This window comes from Phocoena sinus, chromosome 3 (genome assembly GCF_008692025.1).
Source record: "Phocoena sinus isolate mPhoSin1 chromosome 3, mPhoSin1.pri, whole genome shotgun sequence".
NCBI lineage: Eukaryota > Metazoa > Chordata > Mammalia > Artiodactyla > Phocoenidae > Phocoena > Phocoena sinus.
In genome coordinates, this window is record NC_045765.1 from 113,964,119 (window position 1) to 113,986,825 (window position 22,707).

Sequence of the window (22,707 nt, forward strand, 5' to 3'; positions counted from 1 at the left end):
GTTACTGCTAGAACAAATCTTCAAGATCTTTGAAGTTACTAAAAGATGCCCAACCAGGATTTTCTCATCACCCAGGCTTTAGGATTGTTGAGGTGCTAAATGAGGATGTCTCCATTATGTATAGCACATACCTTGCCTGCATTTTATCTAACTTCCTCCCTTACAACATGCTGGGTGGCAGCAGCAGTGGTTGGTGGTGGTAGTAGTTGGTGGTACCACCCGTATTATAAAGATAAGGAAATGGGCCAGGATTCCAGGCCTACTGAGTGACTCTCAAGTCTTTTCTCTGTTTGACTCTGCTACTTTTTAGTGCCTTATGTATTTAATGTCTAGAATATAGTGTTTAGCAGAATAGGAAGAGCTGACGTGCTTGAAGACTAGAACTTTGGGGGTAGAGGTCTTAACATCACACACTTCAGTGCTGGCTTCACAAAACCACAATACCTACATGTCACAAAACCCCACCAGATCTATAAATTTTGTCTTAAAGGTTAAATCTGGCCTTCATTTGGTGCCTTAACTGCCTTCCTGTCTTCCAGTTTGGAAGGATGAAACATCACCACAAACAAGCCCAAGGAGGGTATTTTATCTTGGATTTTTCAACCCAAGGATGAGATTCAACATAGCTATCACTTTTGTGGGCAGCCTGCTGCAAAATGACCACTGAGGTAGTGACTGAAACATGCTTTGGACCCACCCTTAGTCAGTTTACTGTGATTCTTTTCTATTACTACTCCTTGCAATTGGGAGACCCAAGTGGTAGCTGAGCCCAGCAGCAGGGAATCCTTGTGTGGCAGTAAGTCAAGATGTCAACATCCAGCAATTTTAGCAATATAGATATGTAGCACTAATACTACAGCACCCAAAACAAGTTGCAGAGAAATATTTGTTGAGCACCTACTACATGCCATGAAGTGTTCCAGGATTAAGGATACAGCAACAAACAGCACATCTGGCGTTTTTGTCATAACCAAGCTTTTTAGAAATGCACCTAAACTAAGAGGAAATAGACATTGAGATCAAGAGCATTTCAATACAGTGCATTAATGGTAGACTTAACCACATTTGAGGTGTGTGAAAGTCTTTTTGATTCTTGGTTCTCAGTTGTGTCTTCAAAAGGTAGATAGGGAATGGATTGTTGCTATGTTTTTTTTTGTTTTTTTTTGTTTTTTTTGTTTTTTTTTTTTTGTGGTACACAGGCCTCTCACTGCTGTGGCCTCGCCCGTTGCGGAGCACAGGCTCCGGACACGCAGGCTCAGCGGTCATGGCTCACGGGCCCAGCCACTCCACGGCACGTGGGATCTTCCCGTACCAGGGCACGAACCCGTGTCCCCTGCATCGGCAGGCGGACTCTCAACCACTGCGCCACCAGGGAAGCCCTGTTGCTATGTTTTAACAAGTTCACCAACTTCCATGCACATCAATAGCACCAAATTAGTAAGCTGGTCTACTCTGCTGATTATTTAAATCTACAATTTATTTTGTGGTTTGTGACTTTGACTTTTCATTTGTAACATCCAGTAGATTTTTCTGTTACTTCTAAGTGTATTTCTCCCCATGTTTCTGGATACCATGCATTCAACAAACTGAAAGGAATGAAATTTAGAAGCCAGAAGACCAGAGTTTTTCTGGCTCTCTCACTTGAACACGTTTGATTTTTGCCAAGACGTTTTCATGTCTCTAAATCTATTTTTCTCTTCCATAAAATAATATGAAATCATCTACATCACAGGATTGTTTGGGGAAGAGTGTGATAATGTATTCAAAACACTTTACTGTGCAAATGTAAGGAATGATTAGGTCAACCACAGATATGTGCTATATACTGTCTTTTGAGTGCTGAAGGCGGGAATCTGAATAAGACACAGGAATAATGACAAGAAGGACGCAAACATTTTGGGGCTTTGAGCCAAACCGTAAGTCATGTGGGGTTTAGCCTATAGGGTACATCTAATGAGGGAGAAAACCAGAAAGAGGCAGAGGCAGTTCATCGAAAACCTTGAATGCTGTGCAAAGAGCTTGATCTTCATTCTACCAGCAATGGGCATCACTGAAGGGCTTTCTTGAGCATTACATATCTAAGAAAAATCAGTGGGACTTGGTGCCTGGTGGTTTGGATGTAGAATAAGTCAACCATTAATGTTTTTACTTGTGTATAATTCTCATGCTAATGTCAGAATAAGTGACAATTACAGTGTCAGTAATAATAGTGACAGCTTTTAAAACTTGGGAAATGAAAGTGATAGTGCCTCAAACAAGCTGCCCAGCAGTCACTGCCAAGCTTGTAGATGAATGTGGAAGCATTCAGAGCTGAAGAATCAGGGTAGAGATGAGTCTCCTAAGTGACCTCTTTTCTCCTGATCGAGTTATCCGTTAATACCTAATGCCTCTTGCTAAATGTTTCAATAGTGCCCTTATCTCCAAGGACTGAGTGAGTCCACACTCCTTGACTTCAGTCTGATGTTCAGTGTATCATTTTAAGAGTTTGGCCTTACTGCATCTGCCTTACCAGCCTGCCTCTCCTTGGTCCCCTCTACAAATAAATCATCCCATCCAGGTGGACTTAACTCCAGTCACTCAGTGATCCATGCTCACCTTCGAAGGAACTTCTCTCTCTCCTCCCTTCAGTCAACATCCAGAACCTACTTCAGGGTCCCAGTTTCTGACCTTAACTATACCAGCCCCCTCAACCCTCAACTCTTCCTCTCCAGTTGTATGTGCTTTTCCCATCATACTTGGATTATGCAACTACTGTGACACTGCTGTTGTATTAATCTATCAGCTCTACTAATAAGCCAGACTCTAGCTTATCAGCGCAATTGGCTCATGTATATACAGGAGAGAGTAAATAAAGCATTTCATGGAATTTGTAGAGCCAGTTAAGGGCTTAGAAGCCAGCCAATCCAACTATGTCATTATACGAATAAGGAAACTGAGGGAAAGAAACACGAAGCCAGTAACCCAAGGTGTCACAGCTAGTGGCAGAGCCTTGAATGAAAATGGAGGTCTCTGGATTCCCAGCTCCCTCAACACTGCCGTTGTCTTCCTATTGTAACTAACTATTACTTTCTCTTTGGAGTAAGTCCTAATTACAGATTTATTGTGTCAGTCATTCAACAACACGGAGGACCATTAATTTTAAGGTACTGTAACTAGGTTACAAGAAAAGACATGGTGCCTGTCTTCAAGACACCTTGGTCTGGAGGAAAATGTGGGCAAGATGTACCACTGAAATATGGAAACAAAAAATTTCAACTTTTATTTGTTTTATCTTTTTAGTTTTTCTTTTTCTGATGGAGTGCTCAAGGTTGTTCAAGGTTTGGATTCTACTGGCCTGGGTAGGCACTGTCCTAAAAGCAAGTTAAAAATGGGCCTTTCCTCAAGAGCTTTCCATTTAAAGTTGTTAAATTATCCAGGCTATACCAGCAAGCCAGCTTCAAGCTTTGGCTGCTTACCAAGGGTTGTGCAGTGTGGGTGAGATCATCCAGATCTGAAGGAACCATGGCCAGAGGTGAGTGGGCTGCTCACACACACCTGAGTCTACTTTCCTATTAAAAGCAATAAAGGTTTAAAAATGAGGTAAGTTGTTCACAGGCCATGCCCTAGATCAAAAGAGACTGAGGTAGAAAATGCACCAAAACTTGGTGGGTTTTGACCATTTAGAGCCCTGAGGCTATAGCCCTAGTCCACACTGTGAAATGGGCAGGGAGGTAGGGGCACCAGTGTTTATCTCCTTTGTGAACTAAGGGCTAGGAGAGAGCTGCAGAATGAGGTTCTTCCATCACACATCATTTAGGGCTAATAATACTCTGGATTTGCTTGACTGTGTCCACTGCTTTTAGCATACAATCCCAGCTGATTTTCCTGTGGAGACTGAGACAGAGCTCCCTTCACTGTCCCCTCCCTCCACTTCACCCACTAAACGCTATTTACCATTTCAAATTTCAAGTGACAGGAAAGCAAAGGAGTTCCATAATCAACACAGGCTAGTGACTGCAGTCCTTTTCTTTTGGATTACTTCCTGATACTTTCTTGCCTGTGTGCTTTATGTTAGTAAATGGCACAGGGCCCTACTGCCTTTAGGCTCTCTGCCCTCTGGCTTCAGAACTGACCAGTCGAATGGTCTGTGGACTCAGCTTCTTGCCTCTGAGTGACCCTGCTCCAGGGCCGCAATCCTGGGAAGTTAAGGTATCAGTACAAAGCAGTCAAACTTTGCGGCTATAGGGTGGGTGAGGTGAGGGTACTGAGCAGGGAATGATATATACACGAACCTCTTTAAAGGTAGACTTTTTTCCCCTTTGGTCCCCCACTGTCTCATTTGGGAGAGAGACCAGAGACCAAGGGGTAGGAAAGTGAGGGGGAAAAGTGGCTAAAAATGTCCTTTTCTGGGGCAGTCATTCCATTCTTTGAAAATGCAGATAATTTGGTGTTTTGCCAAGGGGGGGCAGGTTCACAGGTGGGGGGCAGTAGGGGAGACACAGACCCAAATAACATACCTTCTAGTTGGTTATATCTCTCTAGGATTAATTCTGTCTCATTAAGCCGCTATTAAGCAGCACTTGGCCTCTCCGTGGGTGTCTGCTGTGTGCTTCTGAATAAACACAACTTTCTAATACCATTTATTCACAGTAACACCAGGCACTTCACACTGAAACCCAGCACCGTTAGAGCAGCAACAGCAATACTAGAAAGAAATGCGGAAGTCCCAGCCCCACCCAAGACCAAGGGAATCAGGAGCCCAGGTGAGTGTGCTGCACTGGAGCTGGAGAATCCCTGGATTACAACGCTCTCTCGTGTCCCACCTCCTAACTCCAGCTGGTGGCACAAGGGTCTCTCCCACTGGCCTTAGAGAACAACTGTGTGGAAGTGTCTCACATCCTGATACAAGAGTACCCACACCTCCCTCGGGAGCTCCCAAACTTGCTCAGGAAGAAAAGAACAAAAAGTATGTGTGTGTGTGATGGAAGGAGGGGTTCCATGCATCTCATAATGGAAAAGGGAATCTGTTAAGATATAAATAAATCATTTGCCATCTTCTTTTGGCTTGCAGTGTAGAAGTTATCGTTTTGCTAACTGGGCAAAGTTCATTCTTAATAAATTCAAGTCATGTCCAGAACAGAAAGACAGCTTGAGAAACACTGGTCTTGAAAAAGAATTCCTATAGTGAATTTACTGCTCTTACTTGAACCTTCTGTACACAGTGGATTTGTGTTGATGTTTTGCTGTTCTGTGTCCTCTTGTTTGAGCTCAGACCCTTCAATGTGAGACGTTCTCTTTGGATTTACTTCTCCACACTCTCCAAAGATGAGGAGAAGTCCTGTGCTGCCACATGCATCTCACTGCTCATCAAATCACCTGAGCAGTAAGGGGACGAAACTTCCCCATCTCCTGTCCGGCTTGCCCCACTCTCGAGAGGCCGACCAGACAAGTGACCACATGCCATTTTGGGAGAAAAATTCAAAATGATTCTCAAGTATCTGGGCTTAGTTCTTAGTGGCTCATACACACCTGTTCACCTCTATGGCAGAAGTATAGTCAAAAATCACCAGAATTTGGGATTTTAAAGAGGCCAGCCTCAGTATATAAGCTGTACTTTCAGTTGAAACAGCTTATGTACATACCTGCAATGGCCATTTGGTTTTGGCTGCCCAACCTTTATGGCCGCTTCCTCTCAACTGTCATACCCCCAATATCCAAAAGTAGTCCATGATGATAAATCTGAACTACTCAAAGTATAAGGAAGATAGTTTTAATATATGTATATAACCCTGGCCTGCTGTTCCTGTTGTAGAGTGGGAGAAGACAATGGGAATGATAAACGGGTCTTGGGGCACCTAGTGTGAATTACAGGGTACCACTCTGGCCAGACTTTAAAGCTTCCAGGTCTCAGGCAGGCCTATGGTTAATCCAAACAAAAAAGGTTACTGATTACACTTATCAGTATTAACCTCCTTTTCATAATTTACTGGAACTGGGGGAAAAAGTATAACAAAATGTATACAATTTAGTAACTGTACAAAACATTAGTGTAGCAAGATATTGGTTACAGTCACCAAAATGAAGACTCAAAATATTTCTCACTGCCACTTCCATGAAAAATTCAGATAAAAAGTCACTGGCTGAAAAGTCACAACAGAAGCAATTTAAACTTTACATAAAACAGAAATTGTCAATCTTCCCCAACAATGCAGACACAATCACTCAGAGGCCCTCTGTACGGCCACGGCATTACTGGAATGTTTCTCAGAGTCCATCTTCTACATGAGCCATCAGCTTTCCAAGACCAACACTTGAAGCATTAGATGTAATACAAAATAAGGAGTTCTTTATTATTTATACAAAAGTTGTACATTAAAAAAAAAAATCAAGATTCAACAACTCTGCTGACCCCCTGAGGAAGATTTTATGGGTCCATCAAAGAGCCCTGTGTGGATGTTTCAGTCACCAACCTCCTGGCCACAGGACAAGGGACACTCCCTCCACGGCCATTCACACGGCACCTTCACTGGCTCTGAAAGCTGACTTTCCCCTTCGTTAGGCTCAACAAGCAAGCCAGGCTTTCCTGGACAACATTAAAGAACACTGCCTTCTCTGGCCCAAGCTTAGAGTGTTTTACCAGTATATCAGGTGATTTTTGTTTATTTCTTGAACACTTTCAATAAACTCCTAGCACAAGAAGCTTTATTACAACATATACAGATTTGGTACAGTTCTTTACAAAAAACTACCTAGATTTTTCAGCTAAATAAATTTAAGTGTCTTTTAAGAAATTAAACTTGGCTTCAAGAAATGGTAATTTTCTTCCAAACTTGTGTTTTCTACCCCCTGAGTTCTAAGAGAGGTCACAGACTTGTATGTCGTTGATAAACAGAGTCACCTTTGTCTAAGCAATATTAAGAGCTCTTGTATCTTTCATAAAAAGCACAAAACTCTGTTTCTTAAAGGCTTATATGCTGAAAGATATGTTATAGCCAATCTAGACAAACATTTGTATTTAGACAAGAGTCCTCTCTGAACAAATAGCCTGCAGAGATAAATGCAGTGATTTTTTTTCTTGAAAGAGAACTATTTAGCACTGCTGAGCACATTATTCTGTAATTTGGGAATACGAGTAATTCTTCCTCTGAAGAAAGCAGGTCCCCTTATGAAGAATCATGTTGCCTATCACCTCCAAAAATCAAAACAGACCAGCACCAAATGAAGTATTCATTTACAAAAAATAAACTTAGCTCTTATTTTTTTTAAAGGTCTACAACCCAGACTTAATAAATTAGCTATGAAATCAGGAGTTTTGTCAGCTATAGTATAATTTAAAAATCCATTTTCAACCCAGGATTGGGGCTAGGGCGGGTGTGGACAGGAGGAGGGTTTAATCTCACACTGATCACCATGAACTCCAAGAATTTTATCAAAAGAAAACTTGTTTTTCCAGCTGTATTCTCTTTCAGAAGTGTGCTGTAGCTTACCATCTGTGATACTATAAACGCATAATATCCATGTTGAGATCTTTCCAAAGAGCACAGCATGTAAAGCATGTAAACTTCTCAGATCTGAGAACTCTGCATGGAAAGAAGAACCTCAGACTTTCTGAAAGAGCCAAAAACCAAGCAGTAGTCTCACTGATCATGTCTATTCATCCTCAACAAGACACTGCATCGAACTTTTTAAATTCACAGATTTTATGTTAGTCCTTTAGAACCCAACGCCTGTGTTTCAGTTCTGAACTGTCGGGCTATTCAAGCTGCCTTCTTAGTGCAAGTTCCTTGGAAGTCTTGTAAATTTATCTTTGACCTACAGCAGAAAAAGACAAAGGAGAGATATACAAAATATCAGGAAAGCAAAATTTTAAGTTAGGACTTGTATCTGAGAAGTAGGTTTTTCCACTGCATATTTTAAGTATAGGGAAAACATATTAAACAAATCTTTAAGTCTTACCTGTTGTGGATCATGTGACTTCTGACAAGATGTCCTGCTGCCAGTGCTGCCATCAGAGACAATTCTCCAGCCATCACTGTACCGCACACAATTCGGGCAAGCTGCCGGGCGTTTTCCCCAGGATTGTCTTTGCACGCTCCCTGAACACCTAGCATCTGCAGCCAGGGACAGACACAGCAGGACTCACCCTTCAAGGCATGGCAGCAACGTCCTACTCAATCAACTAAAATGAGGACAACTACAATGGCATTGGAGTAGAACCAGGCTCCAGTGGAAGTACTACATTTCCAAGATCTGACAGCCAGTACTAACAATGGAATACACCACAGTGAACCTAACATCCACAGCCTGGCTGGCAGTGCACTTACTCAGAGCAGATGAACAATCATTTGCTCTCTTAATCTACTTTCTCAATTTACTAAGCCTGTGCCTGACCATGCTTTACTTGGACACACTGGATTAGGCTGGTGGGAAACGAATGAAAAGACCGGCTAAAATAGAGAGGGGAGCGATATGTGGTATCAGGTAGAAACACAAAGAATCCCAACGAGTCAGAACTGGGCTTGAGGTCACTGGAGCCTGTGCCCCATGTGTCTTACCTGCAGACATGCTTGCTGAGGGAGCAGGTTAGTCCCACCACCCACAGTCCCTATTTCTATAGATGGCATGGTGCAGCTGATATACAAGTCTTCATTTGTGGGACCACTTGCTTCTATTAAAGTAATACAGTTTGAACTACCAACATTCTGTGCTGCATCCTTAAAAAAACAGAAAGGAAAAAATATAAAACTTCTCTCACTTAGAACAACGAAAGACAAGAAAGGTGGAGGCTGGCGCCCTCACCTGTCCACAGGCAATGTAGATGGCAGTTACAATGTTTGCTGCGTGGGCATTGAAGCCACCGATGCTCCCAGCCATGGCAGAGCCCACCAGATTTTTATTAATGTTGACCTCAATCATAGCCTCTGTAGTAGTCTTTAATACCTAGAAAACAGAGTGGTGCACATCTTACAACTTCCCCCAGAAGATTCAGGAGTGGGTTACCCAGATCTACCAGAAAACAAGGGAGTGTAGACGTACGTGGCCCCATGTAAGCCCCATCCTCAATAAAAAGATTATCAGTAAGGTCTGTTCCTGTGAATGCCACCCACAGGCAGATGGGCGAGATAAGATAAAACACACCCGTATATTCAAGTTTACTTAACCCTTAATACTACTTTTCCCAATTTTGTAATCCAATGAAAGATTAACAAAATAAAAGTCATCAATCACTCACTTCTCTGACAACCTTGGCTGGAATTACAGCTTCACAAACAACGGACTTTCCTCTTCCCTCTATCCAATTTATAGCAGCAGGTTTCTTGTCAGTACAGTAGTTACCACTAACTGCCAGAATCTGCATTTCAGGGAAATACTCATGAAGTTTTGAAAGTGCTTTCTCGGTACCCTATTAGCCAGAAAAAAACAAACAGCAACAGCAAAAACTGTATTAAAACACAGTTATTTATAAATCAGAGGCTTTATTTGTATCTAATAATACTAACACTTCTCAGTATAATAACTATACTAATCTTTTCCTAATACGTTTTTAGATACGAAAATGGAGTTCTTTATAGTCATTGATGAACAGGATGATGAGAATATAATGAGAATATAAAAAAAAAACTCATTGAGAATATAATACTATATTCATGTCACTGGGGAGTGAGTACTCAACCCACCATCAACGTGTAATAAATTCCCTCTTCTAGTTATTAAATTGTTACCTAAAGGCCCAAGTTACCGAGCCTGTAAAGAGAAGTCAGACATGAAAGTAAATCTTGTTGTTAACGGAAAGTCATTAGGATTTACATAAAATGTAAACAAGCCTTCCAATGACTTCCAATTAAGTTAAATTAATTCAATTAACTCACACTTCAAAAACACAAAACATACTTATTGGCAATTTAAGTGTTTTTTTTTAATTGTGGTAAAATACACAAAACAGAATTTACCATCTTAACTATTTTCAAGTGTATAGTTCAGTAGTGTTAAGTACATTCACATTGTGTGTAAGCAATCTCCAGAACTCTTTGTCTTGCAAAACTGAAACTCTATACCCATTAAACTCCTCATTCCACTTAGCCCCTGGTAACCACCCTTCTCTCAGTCCCTATGAATTTAACTAATCTAGGGAACTCTTAAGTGGGAATCATACAGTATTTGTCTTTCTGTGACCAGACTATTTCACTTAGTAAGTGAACCTCAAGGCTCATCCACAATTAGCATGTGTCAGAATTTCCTTTCTTTTTAGGGTTGAATAACATTCCACTGTATGTACATACCACACTTTATTTATCCATTCATCTGCTGATGGACACTTGGGCTGCTTCTAGCTTTTGGCTATTGTGAATGCTGCTATGAACATGGCTATACGAACGTCTTTTTGAGATCCTGCTTGTAATTCTATTTTTATTTTTTTCAGGAACTGCTATACTATTTATTGGAAAATTTTAAAGCGTATGTATTTAGTCACTATACTCTCTTTCTGAATAGTCCTTATAACAGGTAAAGCACAATTAGCCTAGCTAATTGACTTTAACATTTTACATTTCTATCTGATAAACAACAAATATCAGTAGAATAAAATTTAAGCTATACACAATCTTCTTATGAGGAGATAATTAAAGGAACTATACACACATGAACTTGGCTTCTTAAATATATCTTGAAGCCTCTAGAAGAGGTCAGCTTTCAGGTTTAAGAAAGCTTTGAAGAACAAATCCCCAGATTCCTCCCAGCCCTTCTGAGTAGACCCAGAACATGTACAATGTTAAGTCTAAATATATCAAATACAAACAACACCAATCAACAAATGCCTGCTTTATATAACATGAGTTACATGAATCCATATTTACCTTTCAATAAAAATCTTTCAATCAATTAACTCTTTAAGTAGTATGTGTACATGGTACAAAATTCGAAAGTACAGGAGGGAATAAAGTAAAGAGCAAGTCTGTTCCGCCCCTCCAGGGACAGTCACTCCTGCAAGTTCTCATACAGTCCATCCATGCTCACCTTTGAAATCATGTTCATCCCCATGGCATCACCTGACTTCGACTGGAAACGGATGTAAAGGTTGCGTCCAGCCACACTCATCTGAAGTTTCTGTAGACGTGCGAATCTGTAAATAAAAGAAGCAAAGACTTTATTTTTTACTTTTTTAAGAAAATGGAAGTTATCTTAAAGTCTACCTTAGTTGGTTCATTTTACACATAAGAGAAAACTCATGGAGACTACATATTAAATGTACCTTCTTTAATTAAACATTATATTAGAATACTACTTCAACTCTGTCTCATTCTTACATGCTGCAAGAAGGAAGGGCTGCAGAAAGTCATGTCATCATAAATAAACTTTAAAAGTTCAAATAAAAACAAGCATATAAGCTTGAACTATAGTGGGGTTATCATTTGTATTGATTATATTTCTTTATAAATTTAATTTTTTGTATTCAAAGTAAATCTGCTATACTAATATTTACCTCTATCCTGCTTGGAAAATCTTTTTCTCAGGCAATTCTGCCCTAGGGCAAGTTTTGGTCAAAACTCTTCTAGGGCAAAGTAATAGCCTAATCAAAGTGAGCCTTATAAAACCAACGCACAAACTTACAAGCTCACACTATTTTTTTCTAATTAACCTTTATGGAGATATTCATTTGTATCAACATTCTGCTCCCCCCATCCCAACCAAGCATTAATATTACTTATTTTGAAAGAATGGATTTAAAGTTGATATTTTGTTACATCACCTTAGGCAGTCAATACGTTAACAGTTATGTTTCGCCATCCTAGAAGATGGCACTGGTTCTGAAATAAACATAAATGCACATATAAGCCCCCCCCGACACACACCTGCTGGTGCTGTCGAATGCCTCCTTTATCACTGTGAACCCTTCAGGTGTCTCGAGCCAGGCCTTCACTTCTGCAGAGTCACAAGCACGGGGAAAACGCACCACTGGGCCACGAGTGATCCCGTCTGCAAGGATTCGGCTGCTGGCACCTCCACCAAGCTATGAAGAGTATGTTACAAAAGCACGTTAATCCTGAAAACAGTTCTGCTTGTCCCAAAAGGTGTCCTTGATTGTCCCCAAATTTCTTCTCACTGCCTAGAGTGTATCTTAAAACAGGCAAATAAATAAATGCCAACTTACACCTATTGCTCTGCAGCCTCTATTAGTACTGGCCACAAGACAACCTTCTGTTGTTGCCATTGGAACCTGAAATTCTTTTTCATCCAGGCACAGAGGTCCTGCCACTCCAACAGGGATGGGCATATAACCGATAACATTCTCACAGCAAGCTCCCATCACCTAAAAGGTAAAGTCAGGCACCATGTGAAAATCTATACAGCAAATACCCAGCCCTTGTCATTAATAACTTTCTTCAAACTTAATGCTTTAGTGTATTTTTCAACCAAGTTTTTTATTTACTCTTTAAAAGTCTTGAGTAATGACTATAAATAACAACAGGAAAAATATTTTTTAATTTTGATGACCTATATCATAAGCAGAATACAAAATTACAGTAAAATGAGTTAAAAAGGAAGATGTTTTATAAAACTATGTACGTATAAAAGACAAGTCAAGAAAAAGACTGAAAAACTAAAGACTAAAGCTACAAAGCAAAGCTGCTCAAATCAAGAAAATAACATACCAAGGAGTAGTTATAGTCCCTGTAAGGCAGATACTGGAGAGAAGAAGGCTCTGGAAGTTTTCTGGAAAGTAACTGTCGACGAATAGATACACCTCGTTCATAGGTTTCCATCAGAGTTTCCAATTTGTAAGCTGGGATATGCTTAGCATTGACTAATTGGATGATCTCAGCATCACTAAGGAATTTTGCACCTTTCTAAAGAAATGGGAAAAAAAATAGAAGGGGGTTGGATAGAGGGAAATGAAAAAAGACTTGAAGAACCATATTTCATACTCTTCATGATAAATAGACCATTTAATACAAACAGTGCTCTCCATAGAACTAAAACACAAGTACTTTAAGAACCCAAAGGAATTTGAAGTTCTAAAGAAGGAAATGATTTAAGTAGAAATAAGAACATCAAAATAAAAACAAATTCTTTATAAAAATGTGAAAACTAAACAAATGTTAAACCAAAAACACTAAATTGTTCAAGTGATGTTCATAGAAAAAAAAAATTCCAGTTGAGATCCAGACACCCATCCTATAAGTTTTGTAATACAGCATGACAGTTGAGATACTGGTACACATGTTAATAAGAATGAGGGAAAGAATGATGAAGAAAAACACAATCTGTTCTCACTCATATGCACATAAATTAGGAATGAACCAGAGTAAGCAGATACGGATAGAACACAATAGTCACGCTAACTCATGAGCAGACTGTAGGCAGGACATCCTGTTCAAACATCAGAAAGAGAATAAGCCTCCTCAGGAGCATCAAGCTTACTTTAAAAAACCAAACCAAACAAAAAGCCCCCAAAACCTTTCTTCTTTCTCTGAAGTTCATTTCTGTGTGAAAGCTTTCCTAGGCCTTAACACATATGAGAATACAGCAGTTGCTCATCTCTTTAATAAACAGTAATAAAGTAGAAAGAGCACTGTGACACTTGAGTCAGTAAATCTTGGACTCTTGATCCTAGCTTTACCATTTCCTAGATGTTTTACTTTGGGACATACTTAATTAACCCTCCTGGAGCTTACATTTTCTCATCTGAAAAATGGAGAAAATTCCACCTATCTTACAAGGTTGTAGGGAATAAATAAATAAGACCAGTACCTGTAAACCATGCAACAGTGTGCCCAGAACTTAGGTACTCAGTAGCTATAACTTCCTTCCTTCCTTTAATAAAAAAGCTCCTTTTCTTAAGAAAGATACCAGCTTGAGTTTGTTTTATTTTCTCACCTCTGCATTCCCAAGTATCTGTAGACATTCTTCATTAGGCCGCGGCTCCATGGGAAGTTCAATTTCAGGTTCCTGTGTCTCTAGTTCCAGTGAAGTATCGAGTAAGGAGGAGTTACCAACCACAAATGTAGCTCTGTTTGAGGTGTCAGTTTCTGCCACTAAGGGTTTTATAACCTCAACTGTTCAAGAGATCAAAAGAAATCTCACAACACTGAACTTTTAAAAATGACTCGACTTCTTGACAAATCAACAGTGGAAGAATGGAAAATGAAGAGAATAAGAAATCACCTTTTCTTTCTCTGTTTATCCTGGCCTCCTCCTCCACTGCATGTAATTTCTGGTCATTTCTGACCAGTATAGGGTCACGTCTACAACAATCGTCTGCGACTTTCTTTTGGGTCACTACAGGAGATGTGATAGGGTTTTTTAACGAGAGCGTAGATTCTGTCTCTGCTTGTTCAAAGAAGATATACTTGACAGCCAGAAGGAGAGCTAAACTTAGGGTAATAACTTGTTCAATATCCATGCTGATCATTCTGAATAAAAGAAAGCAAATTAAAATGTTATTACTCAAATACAAAAGGCACACCTAAACTCTCAGTAGCATAGAGTGCTATGATTCATAGACAACAAAGTAGGGCTCAGGGAACTTACTTAGAGAGATAAAACTGCCATAGGGAAACACTTGGTTCAATTCTCTTCGACACATTTTCATCCAATCCTAAAGAAACCTTAGAATTGTCTGCTGGAGAAGGATCGGCTATCCAGCGACTGTGAGCGTGAACAAGAACTAAGCCTAGAGACTGAAATAAAAATGTAAAAATCATGTATCCTCTGCATATCAATGGAACCTAAACTCATCCTGTGCAACTGGATAATTAAACACTACCATCCTCCCATAGCCTCCCTTACCATGAAAAGAAAGACCCAGGCTTGCTATGTGACTGACTAAAGCAATGGCCCCACTGAACGGCTGAAAACATTCCCAAAAAAAGAACAGATTTTCAAGGAGAGATAAAGTGGAAGAACTTGAAAAATCTATTTAGGGCAGAGAGAAAACCAGGGGCCTCAAAGAAATGAGAAAAAAAGATAGAAAAAGGAAAAAAAAAGGAAACAGGAACATCAGTGAAAGAGCCAAATATTGCATAAAGACAACAAGAAGGAAAAAAATTGAAAAGCAGAATATGATACTGGAACTAAAAATAATGAAAGAAGAATAAAACTGTATAATTACCATAATCATCTTAACCCTCTGAGTAACAGGATTTGGTTTATTTTCTTCTTCTTCTAAAACTCGGGCAAAATGGCTGAGCTGCCAAATTGGACGACCCTCGCGGCTTTCCCGAGAAAGCTACAAAGTAAGTCAGCACTACGTTAGAAGGTGCTAATTTTCTTTAGGTGAACTAATATGAAAAATATTACTCTTCTACTAATATAAGAAAGAATTGCTCTTACCTCTAAAACCAAGGACACACACGCTGGGAAGAAAGTCATGAACACGAAGTAGTTGGCGAGAACTGACATGCAGCCAAAGCAGCACATAATTTCAAGTTGACGCACCCCTGGTTAGAGAAAAATTAAATGCATCAGCTAGTAAAGCAGTATGTGTATTTCTGACGCTGCATACATCACAAGGACTCTTCCTATGGGTAGACAAATACGTGGAAGTATTAGTATATTAAGCTCTTTGCCATCTACTGGAAAAAGAATTAGAAACTCAGAGGTGCTGTGAAGCCTGAGCACACAGAGGATAACTTCCTCGAGGGCAGCGACCTTGGCTTCTCCCATGTCCCCAACATCACAATGCCAGGCACAGCAGCGTTCAATATCCGTCTGATCATCCCCTTTGATCAAATGGTGTACTCTGTTTTGAGATAGGATATCAAGGACAGTCAACTCTAATGGAGCAAACTCCTCCCACCCCATTATACTACTGATCCAATCCCACTCATCACCACAAAAGCAATTCACCTGTGGACCAAGGACTTTTTGTAAAAAACACACTGCTAGTTATACCATTCCTGATATAGTATCATAATAAATATGTGTACTACTCAGCTCTATTTTCAATATAACCTCTGTGGTGTCTACTGATGTTCTTACAATTTTGGTTCTTTTCATTGATCTGTTTGAAAAATGATATAATGCAAAAAGGCAACCCAAGATCCAAAGTTAACAAATGTTCCATTACAAAATTCTTGCGATATCACTTGGTAATCTTCTCAAATAGAAGGGAACAGAGCTGGGGAAAGATTAGATTACCAAATCCTACTCCCTCTCTTTACAAATAAACTTGAATATAAAACGTATTTCTGATGTTATTCACATTAAATATAAAAATGTTTTGAAATACATATAAAAATTGATTCCCTTCTCCCATAAAGACTGCTAACTAGAGTAATACAAAAAAACCCTCAATGTTGTATTTTATTCTCTGAATCGTAATAGATCATTTGACTAAATAATAGAAAAAAAGCATACATTGTATTTTCTAAAAATTCTATAGCTGTTACCCTCAAATGCAGAAATTCAAGAGAATACAAAATTACAATGACAAAAGCATTAAGAACAACCTATATTTAAAAAGTAGCCAAATGTAATCTTTTCAAACTTGAGACTATCAAAACCATATTGACCATTGCTTTTTACCACCTGGCTACCTACTCTTTCCCTCTGTACAACAGTAACTACTGTCGTCATAGGTTCTTCAGGCATTCTTCCTTACTCTGTCCCAGTGGCGCAGCCTCTTTGTGCCACTTTTTTACTACAAGGAGGAAGCACCAATCTACAAGTTCCAAGAAGTAAAGACTTTTTAAAATTTTTTTACTGGCTTTCCAAAGGTTTACTTCCTAGTTAGTATGTGTTAAATCTGTCCTTTTATTCTACCCTAAGCCAAATCCCTAATTTTACCATTTCTGTATGGCTGTAAATGCCTCCTAGGTGGCTTTTCCAATATCAAATCTAATCACTTCCTTTGTCCACTGCTCTGACTTATGACCAAACTCATCACCCTACTTTCCACATCAGTCTCCACTGCTTTCCACATCAGTTTCAAATGAATAATCCTTGGTTTCACAGCCCCGCTACCAGTTCCTAACTAATCCTCTCATCTTCTTACATACTGTTCTGCTTGTATAAAATCACATAGGTATATTTTCACCTGATCAAAAACATTTTTCTTGACTGTGGTGGCAGTTACATGACTACATCTTTGTCAATACTCAAAACTATACCCAAAAAGTAAATTTTAAGAAATGTACATTTAAAAAAATAATTTAAAAAAATCTTTGCTAAATAAACTTTGAATGACAGGTAAAATAACTGAATAAATAATAAATTTACCCTCAGAAAGTTAGCAGAAACATTATATATATTTAACATACTATCTAGTGAACAGACCTCAACTTATAATAGCAACTAACTACTCTCTTAAAAGTTAGATAATACACTTTTGAAAGAATGAAACCCCTTATTGAGGGCACTAAGGCACCAGGAAATACACTAGAATAGTAGTTAACTAAGTGTGACCCTCATGAGAAAGCCATAAAATCTAGTCTTAGTTGATTAGGAAACCTTGACAACAGCATGATATATTCATTCTGGCAAATTTCCATATGAGGCCATAATTTTTGTCCTATATAATGGAGTCCTGTGTTTGATATTTAATATCTAATTCTCTACTATCCAATTAAGGATGAAGAAACATATGTGTTGGGGTCAGTGCTGGCTAAGTGCTAAGATGTACTGCATACTGTCTGATTAAATCTTCCTAACCACTCAGTTAGGTGGACCCAACTTAGATCTGTCCACCTCCTGACTTTTGCCTGTCTCCTACATGACAATTAAAATACAAGGAACCAAGTCATTAATTTAGTCCAGACAACAGTAGAGGATGGAAGACGCTTTCTAAATGAGCCTAGAATACAATCTTGGTTAAAAACCAAACAAAAAGCAAATAAAAACACCTTAAAGTCATCAAAAAAGTAGAGCACAGGAAAAGATGATGAGATAGTAAGAGTGAAAATAAATCAGGGGACTTCCCTGGTGGTGCAGTGGTTGAGAATCCACCTGCCAACGCAGGGGACATGGGTTCAAGCCCTGGTCCGGGAAGATCCCACACGCTGCAGAGCAACTAAGAGCGTGCGCCACAACTACGGAGCCTGTGCTCTAGAGCCCACGAGCCACAACTACTGAGTCCACATGCTACAACTACTGAAGCCCGCATGCCTAGAGCCCGTGCTCCAGAACAAGAGAAACCACTGCAATGAGAAGCCCGTGCACCGCAACAAAGAGTAGCCCCCGCTCAATGCAACTAGAGAAAGCCCGCCCACAGCAACAAAGACCTAATGCCGCCAAATATTTAAAATAATTAATTAATGTAAAAAAAAAAAAAGAAATCGGTAACCTACTAAGTTTTTGCTAAAGCAGACAGACATAAGGTCAGATCAGATATACCCACATATTCATACAATTAAAAATTTTTAAGAGTAATGTCAGACTTTTAAAAGTCAGAATTTAAGAGTAATTGATACAATTTAATATATTCCTTTTTCTCTTCTACAAACTCATTTTAAAATATATTAAAAACTGTTTACAAACCTGACATGGTACCAACTCCAATCACAAGACATTCTACAAGAGCATCAAGGGTGAATGTGGGACCTAAAATTGCCATCCCACGAGCAATGTTTTCCCTTACTTCATCCTAAAACACAGACCAAACATATCATGAGGGTAAGGTACAAAGTAACTTTTAAAAATGTTAGAGCATCCCAGGGCTTCTACTAAACCTAATTTACTATATTAAGAATAAAATACACAATATGCTAAGACTAACAGGCATTCCAGATACAAAGGATAATATAGAGGACTAAAGAAAGAAGAATATGTACACTGCCCTGCTTTCCCCGTCCACTGAACGAGATATTTCTTAGGAAGAGTCCTTTGAAGTGGTGCATTAATCCTGCCATTTAAATCCCACATAAATCCTACATTTTATACTTTGGCTACCATTGACAGAAGTTCTTAGCTGCAAATTTTCTGAGATCATATTAGTATTATGAAACCTAAATATCCTTGTCAAAATGCTCAAATGATCATAAATATTCATCAAATACATCATCAGGGCAGAAGTACACGATATTTTATACTCAGTTACTCAGCGTTATTAAAAATGTTATGTTCTTTAAAGTGACTAATGAACACCAAGATAAAACTTTAGATGGGAAATAATGCTAGTGTTAATTCACGGGGTTTAGAAATCAATCTACCCTGAGATTCTTCCATTAGATCCTGTCTGTTCTCTGCTATGTTTCACTAGGTATATACTCCAATTTATCCAAAAGACATAATACCTTACGTTCTGAAAACTTCAAAAAGGAAAATAGGAAGATTCCAAATTCTAGAAGCTGTGGAATTACAACTGAGTTGTCAGATAAATGGGACAGTTCCTAGGGCTCCTAGGAAGACCAGTCTTAGGACTTGACAAAATTGCAGGCAATTCCTGAATCTTGAACTGTGAAGAAACTCTATTAATCTTTCCTATTAATGTAAACAATCTGAAAAAAAGGATACTACTAACATTCATGTCTTATAAATAATACCTGTGAGTTGGAACTGAGGGCAAACTTTGCTAGTGCACTTGCTCTGGAAAGGTCAATCAGCAGTAGGAAGAAGGGCAAAGCTTCACTGGGGGAAGAAAAAAAGAAAACAAGATGATCAGGTATTATTTAACAAAAGAAAAAATATTACCGAAAAATCCCTTCCTAAAACAAAACTCCCCCCCCCACCCCTCGTCCCATGCCTTGTATGAGCTCTGGCATGTGTTACCTCTTTGCAGAACAAAAGGTATAACCTATATTCCTTTGACATCCTCAAAGCTAAATATTAGTCACTCAAAATATTTAAGAATATTTTTAATGTTAAAAATGTAAATATATTTATACAGAAACACCTTCTGATAATTCTATAGCAAAATATCATCCTTAGTTTAAAAAAAAAAATGTGTCCTTGTGAATCAACATGGGGGAAAAAGAGGAATACAGGTGTCCCCCACTTTTCGAAAGTTTGCTTTACGCCACTTCACTTTTATGAAAGACCTACATAGTAACCATTTTTGCTAACCAAAAGAAATCCAAACAAGGTTTTCACTTTGACAAAAAAAGGTGAAAAGAGAAAATAGCATTCAGTGTTTGTTTTGCAGGGAACCATTATAGAGGCAGTGGGTACCTGGAGCAGACAGAGAGAACGGCACTGCCTGGGAACTACACTTAGCATCTCAGCACCGAGCTGCCATAGCTTTGAACTGTGTCTGTAAGCATTGTGCTTTACCTTGATTTATTGTGTGCATCCCTTCAAAGATGTGTCCCAAGGCAATTGCTTCTTCACTTACAAAAGGTTTCATAGGAAAGCTGTACTTTCGGATAGCAGGGGAAACCTGTATACTGTGTGCAATTCTTTTTTCATTAATTACTATCTATAGAAGAATAAACTGAACAACCTTTCTAGAGACCAAATTGGCGATAACAGCACTTAAAAGCCCTAAAAACCTATACAGCCACTGTTTCACTGCTAAGAATGTATCCTAAGAAAATAACTATGAATACAAACAAAAATTTAGCTACAAAGACATTTATCACAGTGTTGTTATTAATGGGGGAAATTAAATAACCTAACAATCCAACCTAGAGGATAGGGGAATACTAGACAGCTATTACAAATAATTTAGTTTAGCATTAAGGACATGCAAAGATGTTGATAAACTATTATAAAGCATAAAAGTTATAAAGCAGTATATACAGTATGATCTCAGAAGTTTTCTTTAAGTATAAAAAAGTGGGACAGGATATATACTAAAACATTAACAGGTATTAAAATTAGCTAAATGATTACATGAAAAATTTTCCCATATTTTCTATAAACTTTTGATAATTTACATACTATAATGCTTTATATCATAGAGAAGAACAGTTCTTAACAATATATTTTAAAAGAAAGTATATTTATGCTTAAATACTTACTTCAAGCCTGTCAATTCTTTATCTAAGAAATGAATGACAACTGTACTGAATACAAAACTTGAGAAAATTGTGAAGAGTCCAGCAATACCTAAAATGACAAAATTCAGCAAACTGAAAAAACTTCAGCCTTTTTTACACACACAATAACACACAGTCCCATATGATATTCTGAGAGAAATAATACTATTTTCTCCAGATTATGAAAGTCTCAAATAGCAGAACGTCTAACTTGAATAAAAAGAAATAAAAGTATTGAATACATGCAGCACACACATTTCCACACACATGATTTAAACAAACAGGTAAATTTCCACAGTAAATCAAAAATTTGATAGCATACAAAAATATATAAAATTATTACCCAAAATATATTTTGATCCAAGTTGGCGTAAATTCTGGAACTGGAAGTAAATATACAGGATTGCTATGCATCGTGTTATTGTCAGAATTATGATGTCACTGCTCAAGACATCCTATTGGGAGAGATAGAAAAGAAAAATCCAAATTAAAAATAAGAATTTTTATTTTGCATGCATCATTAGTTTACATACCATCATGATAGTATAAATTTAGGCACAAGTCAAATAAAATATTACAATGCAAATCAAAAATTTACTCCTAATTTTTAAACAATCTAATGTTTAAGCCGATCATTTTTCACTGTTAGTCACTTATGAAAGCTATATTTCTCAAGTAAAGTCAATTACACTCATTTGTATACCAAAAGCAAAAGAGAAGTATTTCCAGTGCATTTCCATACTATATAAGTAAATGAAAGTTATGAATACTGAAATAAAAATTTTACTCATAAGTTTTTTTGATTATGTGGTCTCTAAAAGGAAACACTCTTTAGAAATTCAAAATGTATTTAGTCAATAATCAGATTAATCTCACAAACCTCTTCAAACTTTGGACATTCATAATTCCAACCACAGATCTTATCGTTACCAGTAAACATGTTCATGGACATCATACAGATGGTCAGTGTCACTGTCCCCACTATGACTTCCCAGGGATGGGAAGCCACAAAGAGGCCATGCATTCGGAAGAGTCTTGACAACATTGTAGCTGAGGGATCCTTGGATCCTGGAAGGAATATCAAGTATGAACACTTAGTATACAGCTCACTGTATTCTTAGGAAAACATTTTAAGGAAAAGTGCATTGTAAACCCTGATTTGTATGCAGCGTCTTGTATATTAAGAATAAAACTATTTGACAGTATTCCTTATAATTCTGGAAAATAATTACAAAATTAAAATAAGAGGACTGTTATTACTTCTTTACTCACAACACTTAAATCCTCTATTATTCACTAACAAACAACTTAAAAGCTGCTTTTTCTTACCAGTTGTATGAATTCGAGCATTTAAGATCAAACCAAATAATACCTCAGCCTGATTATTATCTGAGGCAAGGAGGAGAGCAATAAAGCACAAAACAAAAGTGAGAAACCACCATTCACATTTATTTTCTGATTACCCTGACACAAAATGCATATAAGCACCCTCTTCATTCTCTACATTCTAGTTATGCAAAAGGTAAATACCAAACAATCTACTTGTTCAGTGTCCTCCTGTAAATCATTATCTTAGTTTATAAAGCTCTTCAAGGGCAGGAGTCCATTAGACTTTTCCATTCCATAAAACACATGGCATAATATGTCACTAGCAAAATGTTTAATAAACCTTCCCAATGTTGCTGTCACCAGAGGTCTTTTCCCAAACTTTAACAGCATTTAATAAAAATGCTGGAACAGTACTAGAATAAGAGGATGGCTGGCCAAAGTAGACATACAGCACTGAAAAATTCCCAACAGAATATGGGTTATTTTG

The 22,707-nt window shown here is 38.2% G+C and overlaps 1 protein-coding gene and 1 long non-coding RNA gene across 8 annotated transcripts in view; one reads left to right on the plus strand and one right to left on the minus strand.

Moving 5' to 3' along the window:
• The first annotated feature begins 1,410 nt into the window (after positions 1-1,410).
• Positions 1,411-11,085, plus strand: LOC116750952. Its single transcript, XR_004349178.1, has 3 exons — positions 1,411-4,742; positions 10,400-10,434; positions 10,948-11,085. It is a non-coding gene; the product is annotated as an uncharacterized LOC116750952 (long non-coding RNA).
• The window catches only part of HMGCR (3-hydroxy-3-methylglutaryl-CoA reductase), a 53,460-nt gene continuing 36,692 nt past the window's right edge, over positions 5,940-22,707 (minus strand). For 4 of the 7 annotated variants that reach the window (XM_032626437.1, XM_032626438.1, XM_032626435.1 and 1 more), the window contains 19 exons: positions 21,772-21,959; positions 21,235-21,346; positions 20,874-20,961; positions 19,458-19,542; positions 18,454-18,559; positions 15,310-15,416; positions 15,089-15,205; positions 14,509-14,657; positions 14,143-14,390; positions 13,855-14,033; positions 12,630-12,824; positions 12,128-12,286; positions 11,829-11,986; positions 10,993-11,098; positions 9,212-9,382; positions 8,779-8,919; positions 8,535-8,693; positions 7,936-8,090; positions 6,100-7,791 (listed from right to left, as the gene is read on the minus strand). In XM_032626437.1, coding sequence (XP_032482328.1) covers positions 7,737-7,791; positions 7,936-8,090; positions 8,535-8,693; positions 8,779-8,919; positions 9,212-9,382; positions 10,993-11,098; positions 11,829-11,986; positions 12,128-12,286; positions 12,630-12,824; positions 13,855-14,033; positions 14,143-14,390; positions 14,509-14,657; positions 15,089-15,205; positions 15,310-15,416; positions 18,454-18,559; positions 19,458-19,542; positions 20,874-20,961; positions 21,235-21,346; positions 21,772-21,936 — 2,655 coding nt within the window. In that variant the 5' untranslated portion in view covers positions 21,937-21,959 and the 3' untranslated portion in view covers positions 6,100-7,736. Of the gene's footprint in view, positions 7,792-7,935; positions 8,091-8,534; positions 8,694-8,778; positions 8,920-9,211; positions 9,383-10,992; positions 11,099-11,828; positions 11,987-12,127; positions 12,287-12,629; positions 12,825-13,854; positions 14,034-14,142; positions 14,391-14,508; positions 14,658-15,088; positions 15,206-15,309; positions 15,417-18,453; positions 18,560-19,457; positions 19,543-20,184; positions 20,962-21,234; positions 21,347-21,771; positions 21,960-22,707 lie in introns of all 7 variants that reach the window. The other 3 variants (XM_032626436.1, XM_032626441.1, XM_032626440.1) reach the window with 3 other exon arrangements.